Source organism: Canis aureus, chromosome 25, assembly GCF_053574225.1.
Source record: "Canis aureus isolate CA01 chromosome 25, VMU_Caureus_v.1.0, whole genome shotgun sequence".
Lineage (NCBI taxonomy): Eukaryota > Metazoa > Chordata > Mammalia > Carnivora > Canidae > Canis > Canis aureus.
The window spans coordinates 43,160,362-43,178,547 of record NC_135635.1 but is presented as its reverse complement, the minus strand read 5'-3'; the positions used below and the strand labels follow the sequence as shown (position 1 = coordinate 43,178,547).

The 18,186-nt window shown below is 50.7% G+C and overlaps 1 protein-coding gene across 2 annotated transcripts in view; it reads right to left on the bottom strand.

Annotated features, from left to right (window-relative positions):
- Positions 1-18,186, bottom strand: part of DDX11 (DEAD/H-box helicase 11) — a 34,861-nt gene continuing 16,675 nt past the window's right edge. The window contains exons 7-28 of one of the 2 annotated variants that reach the window (XM_077871484.1): positions 15,599-15,644; positions 14,625-14,732; positions 14,320-14,416; positions 13,700-13,902; positions 11,968-12,120; positions 10,760-10,806; positions 10,350-10,429; positions 9,446-9,490; positions 9,285-9,352; positions 7,697-7,735; positions 7,340-7,451; positions 7,034-7,165; positions 6,423-6,535; positions 4,159-4,231; positions 3,750-3,853; positions 2,911-3,060; positions 2,564-2,632; positions 2,360-2,460; positions 1,852-1,936; positions 1,458-1,536; positions 1,173-1,327; positions 1-1,083 (exon numbers count right to left, since the gene is read on the bottom strand). In XM_077871484.1, coding sequence (XP_077727610.1) covers positions 1,054-1,083; positions 1,173-1,327; positions 1,458-1,536; positions 1,852-1,936; positions 2,360-2,460; positions 2,564-2,632; positions 2,911-3,060; positions 3,750-3,853; positions 4,159-4,231; positions 6,423-6,535; positions 7,034-7,165; positions 7,340-7,451; positions 7,697-7,735; positions 9,285-9,352; positions 9,446-9,490; positions 10,350-10,429; positions 10,760-10,806; positions 11,968-12,120; positions 13,700-13,902; positions 14,320-14,416; positions 14,625-14,732; positions 15,599-15,644 — 2,089 coding nt within the window. In that variant the 3' untranslated portion in view covers positions 1-1,053. The remainder of the gene's footprint in view (positions 1,084-1,172; positions 1,328-1,457; positions 1,537-1,851; positions 1,937-2,359; positions 2,461-2,563; positions 2,633-2,910; positions 3,061-3,749; positions 3,854-4,158; positions 4,232-6,422; positions 6,536-7,033; positions 7,166-7,339; positions 7,452-7,696; positions 7,736-9,284; positions 9,353-9,445; positions 9,491-10,349; positions 10,430-10,759; positions 10,807-11,967; positions 12,121-13,699; positions 13,903-14,319; positions 14,417-14,624; positions 14,733-15,598; positions 15,645-18,186) is intronic. The other variant, XM_077871485.1, reaches the window with a different exon arrangement.

The following is an 18,186-nucleotide window of genomic DNA, read 5'->3' as shown; positions in this document are numbered from 1 at the left end:
GAGTGTAAACCAGCAGTGCACCTTTAATTAAAGAGCTATGGTTGTGCAGAATGAAAGCATCTCCTTCAAGCCAGCACCTGTCCTCCTGCTCCCACTGGGCTCAAGCAATGGGGGCAGAGCACAGAGTGGACCAAGGCCCCTTCTGGGTCAGGGAGAGCAGAGAGGTGGTCAACTGGACGGGCGGGGGTGGTGGGGGTGGTGGCTGCAGATGGGAGGATATCTTCACACAGGGAAAAACATCTCTGTGATAGACACGGGATCTCTAAAAATAGTCCTGCTGGGAGCCTAATGGCCCTTGGCATAATTGCTGAAGTCAGGGAGGAGGTGTCTGAAGTCTGCTCAAGTGGCTTAGTGGGAAGGAGGTGCCACCAACTTGGAGGAGGACCTGGAACCAGGCCAGCTATGGAACAGGTGAGGGACCAGCACTGTGGTTGGGGGAAAGAAAGACCAGGACACAGAGAGCCTAGCAGGTGGGGGAGCTGACACATGGCTCTCTTACCAGTTCCTAACACAGAGAAAGAAGATTGGGTTGAGGTAATCAGAGGCCCCTGGGCAGAAGGAGCCCTCTGGGCAGCTGGGGGCTGGAAATAGGGAACATTCTTAGGTTTGAAGAGAGGGTGAACATCTAGAACAGCAAACTGTAGCCAGAAAGGGAAAAGGCAGGAGGGCATGTTCCACCTCACCTCTGGGAGAGTGGACACTGAGAGACGGAAGGACAGAAATGTTGCAATGGGAGGCTGGCCAGGAAGTGGGGCAGGGAGCTGGACTCTGGGCCACACTGAATGGGCACACAGATTCAATCCAGGGAGGGAGAACTGCCCTGGGGTGGGCCCCAGGATGGCCAGGACCCGATTTCTTCAGAATCAACCTGATTTTCTCCTAGTGGCTTTTCCACCTATGCCTGGTCCTGGCAGCCCACTCACCCCAGAAAGGGGCTGGGCTGCTCCAGCTTCATGTTCTTAGGCTGAATCCCCTCAGAGCAAGCCCAAGACAAACATTTCAAGTGGGCAGGGAGAAGGAAAAGCCTGGCAGCAGGCAGCGGTGGGCCATCCCTCAGGAAGGGACTGACTTCTCACGATGAAACTGGAGAGATAAGGAAAAGCAGTGAGGCACAAGAACTTGGGGAGGGGCGGGGGGGAGTGCCTCCGAGGGCAGGGAAAGGCAGGACTGACCTTCCTCATAGTAGCAAAGGCAGGACCAAAGGTGGCTCTGACTTCCACACGGTCTCGGATCCAGGCTGGCAGCTTTTCCAGGATAGGTGGGCGCGCATACCGCTGATCCAGGAGCACTATGCTGGCAAAATCCTTCTGGTGCCTGATGGCCCTGCCTGGATGGGAACAGAGGTTGGGGCTCTTACTTACACTTGCCTCCCCCACAGTACATTTCTATCATGTTCCCTCCTTCCTGTCACCTCATTCTCCCACCATGCATTCCAAGAGCCAGGAACCCACACCCACCTATAGATTGGTTGACAGCCTTCATACACAGATTCTCCACCAAAGCCTTCCCTGGGGGTGGTTGACCTGGAACTCTGGGCTGGGAAGGGCAGAGGAGAGCACCTGTCAGTATTTTCTTGCCTCTTGCTCAGTGTTCTGAGAAAATGATACCACTAGGCATGGGACCAAGAAGAACAGCAGGCTTCATGGGCACCATGTCAACACATGCTACAAGAGATCACAGAGCAGCTCCAGAGGGCAAGGGGGTGCATCCCCTCCCCTGGAGCAGACAGGAAATGCTGGCATGTCAGGGGGCAGTGGGGAAGTCACAGTGATACAGCCCTTCATGGCCCTAGAGGAGAGAGCACAGTCTCCCCAGCCATCTCCTCCCATCCTCTGGACACGAGATACTCACTAGGGTCTGATCCAGGTAAGCCATCTTCTCTTGTAGCTCCGGAGACTTGATGTTGGGGTAGGGCATGCCTACCATGACCACACACCTAGGGCGGAGGGAGCCCACACCATGTAAAGCAGTCAGGCCCCCAGCGCATCTTTAAGGCCAGGATGAAGGACCCAGGCCTCACCCACACGTCATCAACGTCATCAACAACTACATCCAGCACTCTTTCAGCCCCCTCAAGTTGTGCTTGCTGGCTCTACCTCTCCCTCCCCACCCTGTACCTGCACCTGGAACAGGTTTTCTCAGCTAAGAGACTGGGTGCAGGCTACATGAACTGAGTCCTGACAAAATCATGCTCTGCCTAATTTCCACCTGGAATCAAAGGCCAAAGCACCTCCCCACACAGCTGAATGACCAAAGCAGTCAGTCAGGGATAGCATCAGCTTGCAGGCAGGAACCCAGCTGTTTGGAGTGAGGTGTGGTCAGTGTCAGAGCCCAGGAGATGAGAGGACCCACGACTTACCGGCCAAGGTCATCAGAGAAGTTAATACCTTCACTCATCTTTCCTCCAACCACAGAGAGGAGCAGAGCACCTGTCACCGTGCCTCCCGCCTGGCCACAACACTGCAGGAAATACCAGGCCAAAACTCGGATGCCACCCAGAACATCTACAGCTGCCAGCTCCACATTTTCTCTGGACCCAAGGCCTCTGAGTTCCACTTCTCACCTTAATGCACCTGGAATACTCCATCAGCACCTGCTCCACCTGGTTTGCTCTCTTGGGTTCCTGAAATATCTGAAGGAAAACAGACATCTCCCAGGAAAGGGTTTCAGAATGCCTGAGTCCCTGTCTACTCTTGGCTTCATGTTTTTGAGACTGGGAACTGAAGACCCCCAGACAGTAAGGGGCTCTAGGGAAATCCTACAGAGGTGGTCAGGGGTTAGAAGTGGTGGAGGCAAGGCACTAGCAGAAGCCCATACATGAGGCCTCACCTGGTTTGACATGCAGAAGTCCTAGCAGGAACTCTGGGTCCTATCCTCACAAGTGGGAGTTCCAGCTGAGCGCTCACTCACCTTTTTCCTGACAGCCAGGCGGGCCAGCAGACCACTCTTATCCCAGTGGGCATAGACCTGGCGCTGGTACTCGTAGGAGGGGAAAAAACAGACCACCCCTCCAGGGACCACAGTGCACAGGTTACAGAGAATGCGACCGGTCTCATCCATCTAAGGAAGGAAGACAGCCCTCCCTGTAGCCATATCCAAAAAACATTTCCTAACTTTGGGACTCAAGACCACGTATAGAGACCCAAGGGTGGCTATAGCCATGGGGTAAGGGGCATGTCCCATTCCCCCACCAAACCCCATGCCTACCTGGAATAGGAATCAGAGGAGAAGGTACCACCCTCCCCACCACACACATCACAATCCTAGTGCTCCAGAGCTAAAACCTGCCGCTGGTATGCCACCGAAGCCTCCTTGCTCCAATTCCCAATGCACAGCGGGCCACTGGGGATTAAGCACCATCTACGACAAACTGGACACTGAAATCCCCAGGTGCCCCTCTAGCAGTGGGCCCTCAAGCCCAGGGCAGGGACCGATAAAACCAAATGGCCAGAGAACCAAAGGAAATGAGCAGCTTTCTCACCAGGTTCTCTCATCCCTCAAGGGATGCCTCGAGGTTCCAAAAAAAACTATTTAAGAGTCTAAGGGGTGAGTGGAAGAGGAAGCTCAGGCCTCCCCTGATAAGAATCCAGATGGACACTAACCATCCTGTGCCAGCTCCACAGTGAAAGACCCCAGGATTAATCTCCTCAACACCTGAACATTAAGCATTGGCCAGAGTGCCTGGCACCCCAGAAACTGCTCTCCTGCCCTGGTAAAGGCTGTGGTAAAGTGAGTAGGCTGGTACTAACCATCTGTGGTAGCTCTCGTTTCTGATACGTGAACTCCAGCTGCTGGCTGGAGGGCCCACTGCAGATGATGAGCGGTAAAATATTGTCCGGAGGGATCACGTGACCTGCAGAGACCCGGTGAGGGGCTGAAAATGAGGTGCTATTCTGTAAGGCAGGGGTCCAGGAAGAGCATTTGCCAACCCTGTCTTCCACAATAGGAAAGGGAATTCCAACACTCAGCCTGCCTACCCTGCTTCCACAGCACAAAGGGGGAGGGAGCACGGAGATTAAGTGAGCTCACGTGAGAGCTGGCGAGTGCTGGAGCCTCATGGCCTCCTCAACCCCTTGGGCCTGATAAGAGCACAGAGTCAAACTGTGACAACAGGGGCTGGAGTATGACACATGGCCTACCCTGGACACGGATTCTCACCACAGGAAAACTCCACCACTCGCTCAGCTTCCACCCCGGCACAGGCCAGCAGCTGCTCCCGGAAGTCAGACACCTGGAGACAACAGCATGGCTCTGTGTTAGCCCAGGGGCCAGGGACAGCAGGCCTGAGCAGGCAGGGGGCCTTGGCAAGGAGAGGGGGGACGGAGGGAGAAGACCAAAGTCTGGACTAGGAGGCAGTAAGTCCATAGGAATAGAAAACAAATAGGCAAAAAGAGAAAAAAATTAACAATACTGGGTGTTGACAGTCTCAGTGAAATTGTGGGAAAAGCAAAGGAAATCTGGTAAATGAGGTAGAGAGGTTCTCACCCCCGTCGCCATGCAACGAAATCACCATGAGAATTCTAAACAAAACCCACAAAAAATAAAAATATAAAAAATAAACAAAACCCACGTGCCCAGGCCCCAGCCTAGACCATTAAGGAAAAAAGGGGGGTGGGGTGGGCAGGGAGACCCATGCGCTGTTTTAAAGCACTCCAGGATTTTCACCTATTAAATTGACAAAAATCTATACAAATGTGACCACTCTGTGGAAAAACAGGCACTCAAACTGCTGGGGGGCAGAGGGGACAGACCAGTCACCTCCAGCAGGAGGGGAATCTGACCATATTTAAGAAATTCGACAGATTTTTATTTTCTACCCTGGCAGTCTCCCTACACAGGAGGGCCTCCAGACCCAACACAGACACAGGGACGTTTCCTGCACAGTGACCTGTGAGTGCCCCACTGCCCTTCAGGAGGGGCCGGGTGAATGCGCTATGCTGAGGGCTCCGTGGCCAGCAGGAGGGACACATATCACCTCGGTCGCTGAGAAGCCTGAGGGCCACAACACACTGGTGACTAAACGCTGGCCACACTGCCTTTGACATAGGAGCAAGGAAAGGAAGAAAGTAAGTAGAAGTATTTGCTTAGTTCTGCAGAAAGATACAGTGGAACCGTGGAAGGAGAGACCAGTAATAATAAAAATGATTGCCTTCGGGTACAGGGAGCAGCTTGAAGCTGGACAGAAGTGGGACCTTCTGAATGCATCTTTTTTTTTTTTTTTAAGACTTTATTTATTCATTCATGAGAGACACAGAGAGAGAGGCAAAGACAGGCAGAGGGAGAAGCAGGCTCCCTGCAGCGAACCTGATGCAAGACTGGATCCCCAGACCTGGGATCATGACCTGAGCTGAAGGCAGACGCTCAACTGCCATCTAGACGCTCCAACACTTTATTTACTTGAGAGAGAGTATGCACGCACAAGCAGGGGGAGCAGCAGGCAGAGGGAGAGCGAGAAGCAGGCTCCCCACTGAGAGGGGCTCAAACCCACTGAGCTGAAGGCAGACGCTTAACCAACTGAGCCACCCAGGCACCCAGACTATAAAGGATTTTAATACATGAACAAAAATCTAAGTCTAGACAAGAAAAAAGCAAAGTGGAAAACTAATAAAGCGACAGGGATGACTAACAGCTGGGGTGAGGAGCCCCTGAGTGTGGGAGCACCAAGGAGCCTTTTCTACCAGCTAAGTCCACTGTGCAGAGGCATGCTTCTATGTGCCACTGTGTTGCTTAAAACAGACAAAAACTGGGCATCTAACAAAAGAAGAGTGGTTGTACAACGTACAATATATTCACATGATAGAGTTAAGTACAGCCAGAGCACGGTGGGATAAATGCATACTCCTGACAAGGCAGAATGTTTACGACATTTTGTTGCTGCATGAAAAAAAACAAATCATAGCACCAGCATGTAGAGATAGAGATCTTTGTTTTTAAAATATGTATGTATATTTTTAAGAATACATACAAAAACTAGTTAAATGATACACACTAAAATAAAAAAATCTCCTGGTGGAATTATCTATTTTTTTCCTGCTTTTGCTTGTCCCCTGCTGCCTACAATGAAAACATAGTGAGTGTGTGTATATATGAATTTATAAGAGGTTGTAACTAGGGTGGGTATAAGAAAGGAATGGCACCAAGGCACCCAACGGGGTCCTCAAATTCCAGAACAGCTGCCTTTGGGAGAAGTGTGATCCTGTGTCTACACAGAAGCATCAGCAGCAATGCCCCTGGGGCTGAGGGCTCAGGCAGCAGACAGCACAGCAATGCCCTCTGGTGGACGCTGCTTGGCCTGCTCAGGCTGACCCCTCTGGCATGGGGACCCACTGGACAGAAGAGAAGAGGCCTGACCGTCCATCCTTCCCTTGTCCCAGTCCCATCCCAACATCCAGGGCACAAGAGGCTGGATCTGTTTCCCTTACCGGCTGCATGGTACCCCCTGCAATGACCACAGCCCGGCATTCCTTCACCACCTGGGCAAAGTGCACGGCTGGATTCAGGAGCAAGAATTTGAGGCTACTCTGACTAAGGCTTCCTGGAAAAAAAAAAAAAAAAAAAAAAAAAGATAGCTCTGGGGGGCAGGGGGTGGGTGGCAGGCCCAACAAAGACTTGCTTGAGTGTGAGGTAAAGGGGAGGTCAGTTATGTCTACATAGGAGCCACAGGAGATACCATTTTCCTTTTTGATTAGATCCCATTTAATCTCCAGGACAACCCCGAGGTAGTCATCTCCCTTGGCACATTCATCTTCAGGGAGATAAACACAGCTTGGAGATGATAGAATCAAGACTCAAACCAAGATCCATCTCACCATCAATCGCTAGGCTACACAACTTCTCTCCTAGTCTGGCTCAACACATCCCGTCCTCCCAGCACCTCACACCCTTCCTCACCACACTTCCACCACCCTGCCCAGGCCACAGGACACCAGTCATCACCACCCTGCTTCCTGATCCTAACCCAGGGAGGTGCCAGGGTGAAATCTTTTCCTGCTCTGGCTTCCTGGGCTCCATGTGGGTTCCTCCTTGGGATTACCTTGGCGGCTCAGGATAACCCTGCCATCCTGGTTGGCAGTGGTGAGGGCTGCAAGGAAGGATTCAATGTGCATCAGTGGGGAAGCCGGCCGTGGCACTCTGGCCTCACCGTCCTCCACAGGGGTCACAGGAGCTGCACAGAGCAGAAGGAAGAGGGTCTGGGACCATGGATGAGGTGAGAGGGAACCCCTGAGGCTGGGCTAAAGCCATTCTCCCAGGGAGAGGAGTCCAGGCCTGAGAGACGGATGTTCTTGCCCTGTCCCCCCACAGCCCTGCAGCCCAGTCAGTCTCCCCACTCCAGACTCACTCTTGGTGACTGTGGGCTGCAGACTCTGCAGGAAGTGCTGTAACCCAGCCAGGTTGGGCTGCTCCCTGGAGGGCGCGAGGACTATGCCGTACCTCTCAGTGAAGCCAAAGAGCTAGAAAGGGGTAAGAGAGCACAGAGAGGGATGAGGGTGCAGCACTGGGAGCCCTGACTGCAGGGAGGTTATGCCATAGCCCAGACAGCCCGCTACTTGCCTCCTCACCCACGGGGCCTCTTGGTGGCCCACCCCACCCAGCAAACAGCACCCTGGGAAGGAGGGAGCAGAGGAGATCAAGGCATTGTGAGGGAAGCCTGGGGGTGCTGCAGACCCTGGCCAGACCCAGGAAGGGGAGGGCGCACCTTTCTGCTTATCATGCTCTTCTCACAGTAGTGGCGCACCTGCAAAAGCAAACACACTGAAGGCGCATGCAACAATTGGAGGGAAAAAGGAAACCGCCACCTTCCCAAACCCCTGCGAGCATGACTCACTGCCACCTCCTGGGGGGTCCACCGCCTCCCTGTGGCTAAGCCCGTCACCGTCGTCTCTTCAGTCACTCCTCTCCTGCCACCCCCACACACAACACAATACTTTCCCACAAGAGCCAGCTTCATGCACGCTGTCCCCTCACAAACGTGTCTGCACGGCTCTGACCCTCTCTAAAGGTACTTGGTGACAGTTACATCCCCTCTGTTCTCCTTCAATGTGACAGCACCTAAACTGAACCTTGAAAGATTCAGAGTTTAAAAAAATATGTATGAGCAAAAGCACAAAGGAGGTAAAGCTTGGGGCATGTTCGGGGATGTCTGATGTGCACAGTATGTGTAGCTTGGAGAAGGAAGACAAGGAGTTGAAGCCTTTGAAGATTTCTAAAAAGAGCACTATCTTTCAATAAAGCTCCACTAGACTGTAGTGTAGGAAAGACACCAGAAGGGAGAGAGAGTGAAATCGGAGAGCAGAAAGAAGGCAAGACAAAAAGAGCCTGCCCTGACATAGCAGCCGTGGGAATGGAAAGGCTGCGAGAAAGTTTAAGAGCTATTTCCAGCTTTGGGGCCAGGGTACTGTTTGGACGTGGGACCCAGAGGGAGAAGAGGAGAATCAGAAAGGCCTCAGACTGTCAGCCTGTTGGACGGGGCCATGGCAGTGACTGTGACCAAAACGGGTATGCTGCAGGTAAGCTGGTTTGAAGACAAATGGGAAGGCAGGAGGGAAAGCAAGCAAGGTCTTGAGTCCAGGCAGGGGAATTCACATACCAGCTCACACACCAAGCACCATCTGCTCACTTGTGTGCAGTCTGCGCCCATCCCTCCTGGGGTAACCTCTCCCCACCTCAGGTCCCTCTGCTCTCAAATGGTGATGGTACATCCTACCCTGGAGTCACAGCACCCAGTGCATGGCCTTGAACACACAGGAAGTGCTCTGTATTTTCAGTAATTTGCAAGCTCTCAGTCGTTGAGTCAAGCAATGGTGGCTGTACCCTGCACAGCAGGCCAGCCTGGAGCAAGCTACCACCAGAGGCTGAACTCATTCAAGCCCAAGGGTGGAGGTGGATCTCAGCTACCTCAGCCCAACAGCAGGATCACGTTCCCAAAGTTAACCTCCTGCTCTGACTAGAAGCACAGGGCAGAGACTGTGCCGAAGAAAGATTGAACACAGTAAAGGACTGGCAATTTCTATTTGTGGTTATTTGGGGTAATGAAAGGCACCTTTTCTCAGCATTCCCTAGGACCCTTCAACCCTGAGTGGAAGATTCTTTTTATTGCTGATGCAATGCTTTAAGGGATAAGTAATTATAAAAATCTACACTGTAGATCCCCAGGCTTCTAGACTGCTTGAGGACAGAAGACATTTCCTTTTTATTCCTTCCAGTCTTCACACAGTGTTTTGCTCATAAGTGATAATAAAGATAAGAAATTGGATATACAAACACAAAAAGGTGAAAACCTCTACCTTGAACAGGTTGATGTTGTCGATCTGGGTCTGAAAGAGGAAGTCATTGATGGTCTTCAGCTCTGTCCCTAGGTAAATAAAGAAGGGCCTTGGAATCCTTGCTCTGAAGTACCAGAGGTGAGCTCAGACCAGCTCTGCGCCTCTGAAGGCAATCCTCTTACCTGTCTGAGAAAGACTCTGTGTGTTGGGATTCTGCTTAACGTTCCCTAAAACGGAGAATTCAAGCAGGTGGGATGGTGATTCTCTGACCCCCATCTTCTCACACTGAATACTGTACTCCTCAAATAAGAGCATTTATATCTGAACAGGTTTTTAGCCATTCATAAGCACCAAAAAACAAAAAACAAAACAAAACAAAAAGGACAAAAAAAACAAAACCCACTGGGAGAAAAAGAGGCTCCAGCGAGCCTCAAAATCTGACCCACATTTGCACATGGAGCCAAAAGCCTTGTGATTTCATTTTTTTCATGTCACCTCCAAGGAGGCCGGGACCAAGCACCACTTTATGCAGATTCAAGGAAATACTCAAGACGGCATGGCAGCCCATGGCAAGGCAGAGATGGAAGAGAAGAACATCAACATCTGACAAAATCCCTCCAGGAAAATGCTCCCCTGGCTTCCTGGAACTTCAGCTCGTATGGAAGCCTTCAGCTGTATAGCCACACAGTAAAGGAAATGGGAGGTTCACAAGGCAGAAGCAGGTCACATCCCTGCTCTGGGCTTTAGTTTACTCATTTGTTAGGAAGGTGAGCATGCCTGCACTGCTCTCCTCACACGAGCGCTCCACAGTGACTCCACAGTCCTATCATGCTATGCTGCTCTTACTACCTGGAGGATAGGGTCTGGCAAAATAAAAAGGACTCCGAGGGGGGGAAATAAACTAGTAATCTAAAAAAGGAGCTGAGATCAGACAATTCAACTAAGCTATAAAAAATAAAAATCTTCTACATCAATGGCCAATACAGTTCCTGAGGATATAGAAGAGCCAAGTGTCCTGACTAGCATCCAGGGTGCAGACTACAGCAAGCTTAGGCCAGGGTTTTGCACGGGCAGAGTGCTCCTTACCACCCAACACAGTCACAAACTTCTCCAACAGATACAGGATCTGTTTGATGTACATCAAGTTCTTGGCCTTCAGACGCTTCCTGAGGAGACATCAATGGACATCAAGTGGTAGTACCCCATGAGCAACTTCCCTTCCAAGTGCCTCAGGCTGAGGCCTTTGTGTCTTTCAAAGTAGGCCACGAGCGACAGATATGCCCCCAAAGAAAGCTCGCTGTGACTCAAGGCCTTCACAGCCAGCTGCTACATCCTGAGTATCCTCGGCCTACATGGGGTACACACCACCATGAACACTAGGCGAACAGCACACTGGCTTACTTGGTGCTGGGCCCAGGCCAGAGATGGAGACCCGAGTGCTTTCTCTCAGAGACTGAGCAGGACTTTCCCTTCCCCCTCAAGAGGCAGTGTCTTACCCATATCGTTCCATATACTGGAGCAACTGGGAATGGGCCTGGCAGAGCTGGAGAGAACAAAGAATGGGTGTGAAGGTAGCCCAGGTTCTGAGCAAGCAGCCAGTGGTATCTTAGGTTATACCTAGAAAATGGCAGCCAGGCCACATGGCAGCCAAGGCAAAGAAAGTAGTAGGCCTGGGTACAACAAAAAGTAGATTTATAAGGCCTGAAGCTGCTGGGAGCTGAGAGAGGAAGACAAGGAGGGTCAGCTACACCATCCACTTTGGGTCAGGGAAAAGAGCAAGAGGTTGAATCTCTCCGGTAATGAATCTCCCTGCTAGTTTTTACCAGGTTGGGCAAAGACGTGTTTTCCACTAAGCAGATTGATGGTTCAAGGTAGCCATTACATCCTGGCTTAAGTTCAACCCAGGCACTGGTCAGTAGAAGTGGTGGTGGGGTGGGGGGAGGGACACCTGGGGGGGCTCAGTTGGTTAAGCATCTGCCTCTGGCTCAGGTCACAATTTCAGGGTCCTGGGAGTGAGCCCCACATCAGACACCCCACTCAGTGGGGAGTCTGCTTCTCCCTCTGCCCCTGCCCCTGCTCATGGTCTCTCTCTCAAATAAATAAAATCTTTAAAAGAAAAAAAAAGTGGTGGGATAGCACATGAACTTCAAAGGTCAGAAACCAGGGATCAAGTCCCAGTTCCACACTCATGAGCTGTGTGACCTTCAGTACACTGCTTAAACCCCCACTGAATCTCAGAGTTTTCTGTTACCTGGGAACACCAGCCCACATGGAGGCAGCATGAAAATTCATGATACTGCATGTGGTGCGGGGCACAGAATAGGTAATAAGTAGTGGCTCTTAGAAACCCAGAGCACCCCTCAAAGCAATGCCCAAGACATCAACTATGTGAGGACCCCTGCTTCCCTCACTCCATCATCCTGGGTTATAGAGAACTAGGTGGTAGCATCCTGGACCGGAGGGACTCGGGATGACATATGCCAGTGAGGAGCAAGGAAATGAGCCATCTTGCCTGAGCTGGGTCCCCAGAGTTCTAAGATCTGCTGGGAAGCCAGTCAGCCTCCGACGAGGCCACTGCCTCGACTCAGTGCACCCTCTCCCAAGCCGTCGCCAGACGAATTCCAGGGCTGGGCACTCAGAAAAACGTTCCCCATCCCGGTGCCCCACAGCAGGCCCAGACCCAGGAAGGGGGAGGCCGACCCACCTGGGAACCGCTGACCTCCACACTGTGGATGCCCGTGATGGTGTCAATCAGGTTGTGCGCCTCATCGATGACCACCACCTGGCCCTGCAGCCGGATCCCTGCGGCCTGGCGGGTGGCCGCGTGCAGCAACATCTGGTAGGGCAGCACCACGAGCTGGCGGGGGGGGGGGGCACCACCTGAGTGGCAGTAGACTCCCTGCTCTAGCAGCTGGGTTCCGCCTCCTCTAAGCACTTGGTGGGAATGGCTTTCCCACCCAGAATATGTGCAGGGACGTTCAAGAGGGAAAGCTAGGGCAGGGTACTATGCTTTTAGCAACATACCCTTGCCTCAAGTTTCACGTGGAACATTAAGTACAAAAGCGACAAAACTGGAACCAATCTGATTCTAACTGAACCAAGAGCAGGGGTGGGAAGAGGGAAGCAGAGAGGAGTGCTCGGCCTGATGCATACCCCTGAGGTAGCCCCTGAGGCGCCCAAGGCTCCCCTGGTGTACTATAGGGTCACCCTGCATTCTGGTCCTGGAGCTGCTACTTCCCAGCTGTGTGACTCTGGGAAACTCACTTAGTTATTAACCTTTTCTGAGCCTTGGTTTCTTCATCTACAAAATGGACTTGCTAAACTCTATCTCAAATGAGGGCTAAGGGCTGGAGGTTAGGGCAACAAAAATAAAAGCATTCTGTAAATTTCTAAGTGCTACTTGTGAGGACGGTTTCCCAGTTAAAAGAACACTGATAAAGTGAAAATCCAGAAAACTGGGAAACTAAGGCCCAGCTTTAATCCTGGCTCCATTACTCACCTGATGTGAGAAAACAGATAAATCACTTAGCCCTTCTGGGCCTGTGTCCTCATGCATACGTATGGGTAATACCTGCCTTTGCTTTTTCATTGGGATACTACAAAGCAAAAACAAGGTTTGACAAGTGTCTCAAAAAGTCAAGATCATGAAAATTTCAGGACATCTTACTATATGTGCTCACAGGTATCTATGGCACTAACCTTGTGACCCCCCAGAAAGGACATGTGACAAAGATGGGGGCTGCGAAGTTTCTAGAATTTCCCTCTGAGCACTCATGCAACATAGTTCAGGGGTAGTATACTAACAATCATTTAACTGCCGTGTAAAGTCATCACTAACATTGTTCCCTAAATCTCTGAAAACCTACCTAATTTCTTCCTGCTCGTATGGAATTCTTCACAAATGAAGCCCAATTTCAAAAGTCGCTCGAATTACGCAGTGGCAAGAAGATCATAAAACTGTACCAAATAATAGTATTTTTGATCTGTCAAACTGACAGTTTTTCTGTGTGTAAAGATGAGACTCAACATGGCAAGTCTAAAGAAGACCGTCTCCTCCCACACTGGTAACTAGGTGCCTAGGTCAGGATGTTCATCCAAAAGGCCATGTGGAAACATATTTCTGTTCCATGCCACCCTGACTGCATCCTCTTAGCTCTGCCCCCAATTCTGATTTCACTAGAACTGTACACTTCCTGGCTCTTCTCATGCCCCCAGTAAGGCCAAATGTTCCTACAACCCAGAGCCAGAAGGGACCTGGGGCCACCTCCGTCCCTACACACCAGGACAGAGGGGGTGACAGGGCACCAGGGTGCAGTGTGGTCAGTCCAACCACAGCCAGGGACATCCTCCTGAATTAAGAGGAATGAGGAAATCCCTCATGGCTGAGGCCACAGTAGGAGTCAAGAGTTACTGCCCAACACCCCCAGGCTCTTTACCTGAGCTGCTGGAATGGCAAACCGGCTCCCATAATAGGGACAGGCTCGAGCCTCCTTCCCCAGGGCCACCAACTGCTCAATGTCCTTCACCCCCACCAGGACCTGGTCTCGGAGGAGCTGCAGCTGCTCATAGTTGTAGAAGGGGCAGGCGGCCTGGTGCTCCTGTCTTCTCCTCTTGGGCTTCTCTTCCTCAGCTCTGTTCTCTGAGGGGACAAAGGCAGAAGGAATGACAACTTCCACGGGGCCAGGAAGGGGTCTATGATGTCAAGACCTAACTCCGTAGAGCAGGGTCTAATAAAACCTTCCAAGTACTGCTTAGGATGGTCTCAGCACACCATTCTGGCATTTAACTTTGTGTTCTCTAGAAAAAGCCAATAAAATCATCTTAGAGCCAGGGTTCTGGACTAGCCACTATCCCAAAAAGCAAAACACCTTTTTCCAAGGAGACGATCTTTAGGAAGGACCCAGCTGTCTGCTCTGCCATCACAGCCACTGAGAAAACTGTCTCTCTACCATGTCACTGGCCTGCTTCCAGCACACCGCCTCCCTTCCCATCCCTTCTCAGTACTGCCCCAAGGCTAAATGAGAGTCCCAGAGGCTCTTTCCACAGCTCCACATACTGTGGCTACCGTGTTTGCTTCTCTGCATCTCCATGCAGCGGTCATTGATAAGCTGCACAGAACCCAGGGTTTTCACATCTTCATTTACACAAAGATTCTAGAAGACAGGAGAAAGAAAGAGGCACAGCAATGACTACATGATATACAACAACCCGCCGGGGCCTGCCCAGCCCTGCCGAGAACCAGAAGAGGCCAATCCTCCCCCCGTGCAGCCTGCCCTGGACCCACCACCTTTCCATGCCTAGAAACACCCAGGAAAGGAAGCAGGACAGCCCCCTGGCCTAAGACCCAATGCCTCTGTGTACCTGCCGAGAGCCGAGGGAGACAAGCCTGGTGTCCTTGCCAAAGGGGCTCCTCTGCACCTCATGCACAAACTGAGCCAGCTGGGAGTGCGTCCGACTGCAGTAGTAAATCTGCTCCAAGGAAAGGCAGGGGATTTCAAGGAGGAGACTACAACACTTCCAAATATTCTCTGTACATCAAGGAATGCATGGCCTCGTAGGATGAGGGAGTGGGGAGAGCAACCATAAATACACAAACCTAGAGCAACGGGACTATGTCCCATAGCAGATCTCTACTAACACTGGGCCCAGGCAGTCCCTCTCTCCCCATCTAGGCTCCAGAAGTGTATGGGAACACCCACAACATGGAGGTCCCCTCCCCTCAGTCCTGCTTTGGCCCCTAACCCAGCCCCTTTCAGGGCCTGGTCATCTGAGGACAGGCTGTCTTCCTGAGCTGTGGTTCCCAAGAGGGAAAGATTAGATTCTGGGGAGTGTGTGTGGGGTGGGATGCCCACATACACCTCCCAAAGGGTTTGGGGAACCGGCACTGAACAGGGTGAGGGGTGCTGAGCTGTGCTCTATGCTCCTCTGAGACTGAGAAGAGCGAGAAAAGAGGAAGAGAAGTAGGGGGGAAATATCTACCCTAAAGAGAGACAACAGAAGTCTTACACAAATGAAAACCACACGCTTTTAAACATGACAGGTGTCAGAACTCTACGTACCTCATAGCACTCCATGCTAACAAAACACAAATAAGGGAGCCATAGGGCAGGGTGCTCTTGCTCCAGCCAGCCCTCACCCCCTGCCGCCCCACAGACACACCACTGGTCCAGGTGCCTGCCAAGTGAGCACCTCAAAAGCAAGGTCTGGGTCCGGTGAACCCCAGGGTCAGGAAGCTAGAGTCTCTTCGGCAATGAAAGAGTGAGAAACAGCTAGGAGGACACACAGAGCCCTGCTCTCAGGACCAGGCCCAGAATACCCAGGACACAATGTCTTACCTTAGTTACATGTTCTTCCTCTGGATCATCCTCATCCTCGTCCACTCTGAGAGAGAAAAATAACAGAAAAAAATAACAGAAAAAAACAGTCTTCTCAGGGAACTCAGGTCAAGTAAAAACACTTAACTGAGCAGCTACCATGTGCCAGCAACTAGCCCCGGGCCTAAGCTCATAAGAGGCAATTCCTGTCATTGGAGGCCAGCAGAGCTGAGGCTGGACCTCTGAGCCAGAGGGGGACAGACACATCCCAGCAACAAAGTTTCACCAAAGCAAGTGCCTGCTCGCTGTCAGGAAGACACAACAGGAAGACACGTCAGCCTGACGCCAAGCCCATCCTCCGTCACTCAGGAGGGATTGAGACAAGGCCACAGTATTCCCAAAGCCTAGGTTCGGTCTCTGACTCTGTCCTCACTGCCCACTCTCCAGCAAACTGGAGTTCTCTCAGCTCCCCACAGAACTTCACTCTTTACCACCTCAGAGCCCTGGATATGCTGTTCTCTTTACCTGGAATGCGCTCTCCCCTCATGTCCTCTTTCACCTAGCCAACTGTCAACCTTGAGATGGCCAATAAACACCGCAGCCTCTGGGCAGCCTTCCTTGACCTCCCCTAGAGGCTTGGCTGGCCCGCGACACAATGCTGTAGCCCCCTGCACCTGTTCTTTGTAATACCCATCTCATTCAAAAACCATTTACTCTTGGTCTGCCCACCCCTCCAGATTCATGTCCAAAGGCAGGACTCGGGGATGTCTTGCTTCTGAGTGCTGGGGTCCCACCCAGGCCTTGGTACACAGCAGGAACTCCATGCATACTTCCTAAGAAAAGTCACGACCAACTAACTGACCGAATAAAAGACGCTGTCCCCCAGAACCAGGTAGACCTCTTCTCTCCTCGGCACCTCAGGGCTGTCCTCCCCAATAACACATGAAGAGCCCACATGCACTGAGGGCTGGGAGGGATGTCAACCCTGCATTACAAAGCTGCACGGTTAGTCAACAGGATTAGTCCAGGCTCCTCAGAAAACACAAAACCTTTCACAGACACGATCCCCCGGCAGAGCCAGCACTGGGACTCTTTTCAATCACCTGGTAAATTAATTAAATAAAGGGGGGGGGGGCGGCGCAGAAATGCCAATTTCCTTGAGCAATCAGAAGAGGAGTTATTTATAGGGTTGCCTTCCGGGTCAATAAATAAACAATTGTTCAGTCAGCATTGTCTGAAAGGCCTGGATTTAAATTATTTACCACAAAGTAAGCAAACTCAATAGGATCTAGGTAAGAAGCTGGATGTGTAAAGAAATGAAGAGCAAAAATGTTCTATTCAGAATTGGCTGTGTTCTCAGAGAGGCCCAAGTCTCTTGAAATGTCAGGACACTAGAAGCTGTAGAAGTCAATCCACAGGAATAATGGCTCAGGCCCAGACCCTAAATAGCACTTTGTTTCTCTAATATTCACAAACCCCACTCAAGTGCTTTCTCTTGTCCCTAGGGGGGCTCTTGAGAAATACAAGAGTGAGCCAGCAATCTGGAAGGCAGGTGGCAAAGGGTTTATGGGGCACATGCTGCTCCTACCTCCCTGAGGTGGGATGCATCAAGAGGTCTGGCCATCTCAGCCCTGAACTGAAATTAGTTCTAATTAATCCAGGTCCTAAAATCTGTGGTTAAGGAGCAGGCCTCTAGCACCAGTGAAGAAAAGCCCAGGGCCAGATGATTTCCCTGGCAGATTCTATCAAATATTTAAAGAAATGATGCCAACCCTTCTCAAACTCTTCCAAAAAACTAAAGAGGAAACGCTCCCAAGCTCATTTTACAAGGCCAGCATTACCCTGATACCAAAGCCAGCTAATGACACTACAAAGATGAGAAACTACAGGCTGGTATATATCTGATGAAAATACATGCAAAAACTCTCAACAAAATACTCACAAACCGAATTCATTAGCACATTAAAAGGGTCATGCCCCATGATCAAGTGGGATTCCTCCCTGAAATACAGGATGGCTCAACATACACAAATTATTAAATGTGATACATCAGTCAGTAGAATGATAAAAGTCACATGCTCAGCTCAATAGACATAGAAAAAACACATGACAAAATCAAACAACTGTTCATGATAAAAACACTTGACATAGTAGGTACAGAAAGAACGTACCTCGACCTAACAAAGGCCATCTATGACAGGACTAACATACCCAACAGTGAAAGGATGAAAGCTTTTCCACTGAGACAAGGACTAAAAACAAGGTGCCCACTTTTACCTCTTCAACACTGTGGAAGTTCTAACCAGACCAATCAGGCAAAAAAAGAAATAAAAAGCATCCAAACTGGAAAGGAAGAAGCAAAACTATCTGTTAGTAAATAACACGATTATACATATGAAACCCTTGAAGATAGCTCCAAAAAACTGTTAGGACTAATTAACAAATTCAGTGAAGTTACAGGTACAAAATCAACACAAAGAAATCAATTTCATTTCTGCATACTAACAATTAACTGAGACAGAAATAAAGAAAACAGTCTAATTTACAGTGGCAGCAAAACCAAAAAAATACTTAGGAACTGGTTTAACCAAGGAGATAAAAACTTGTAC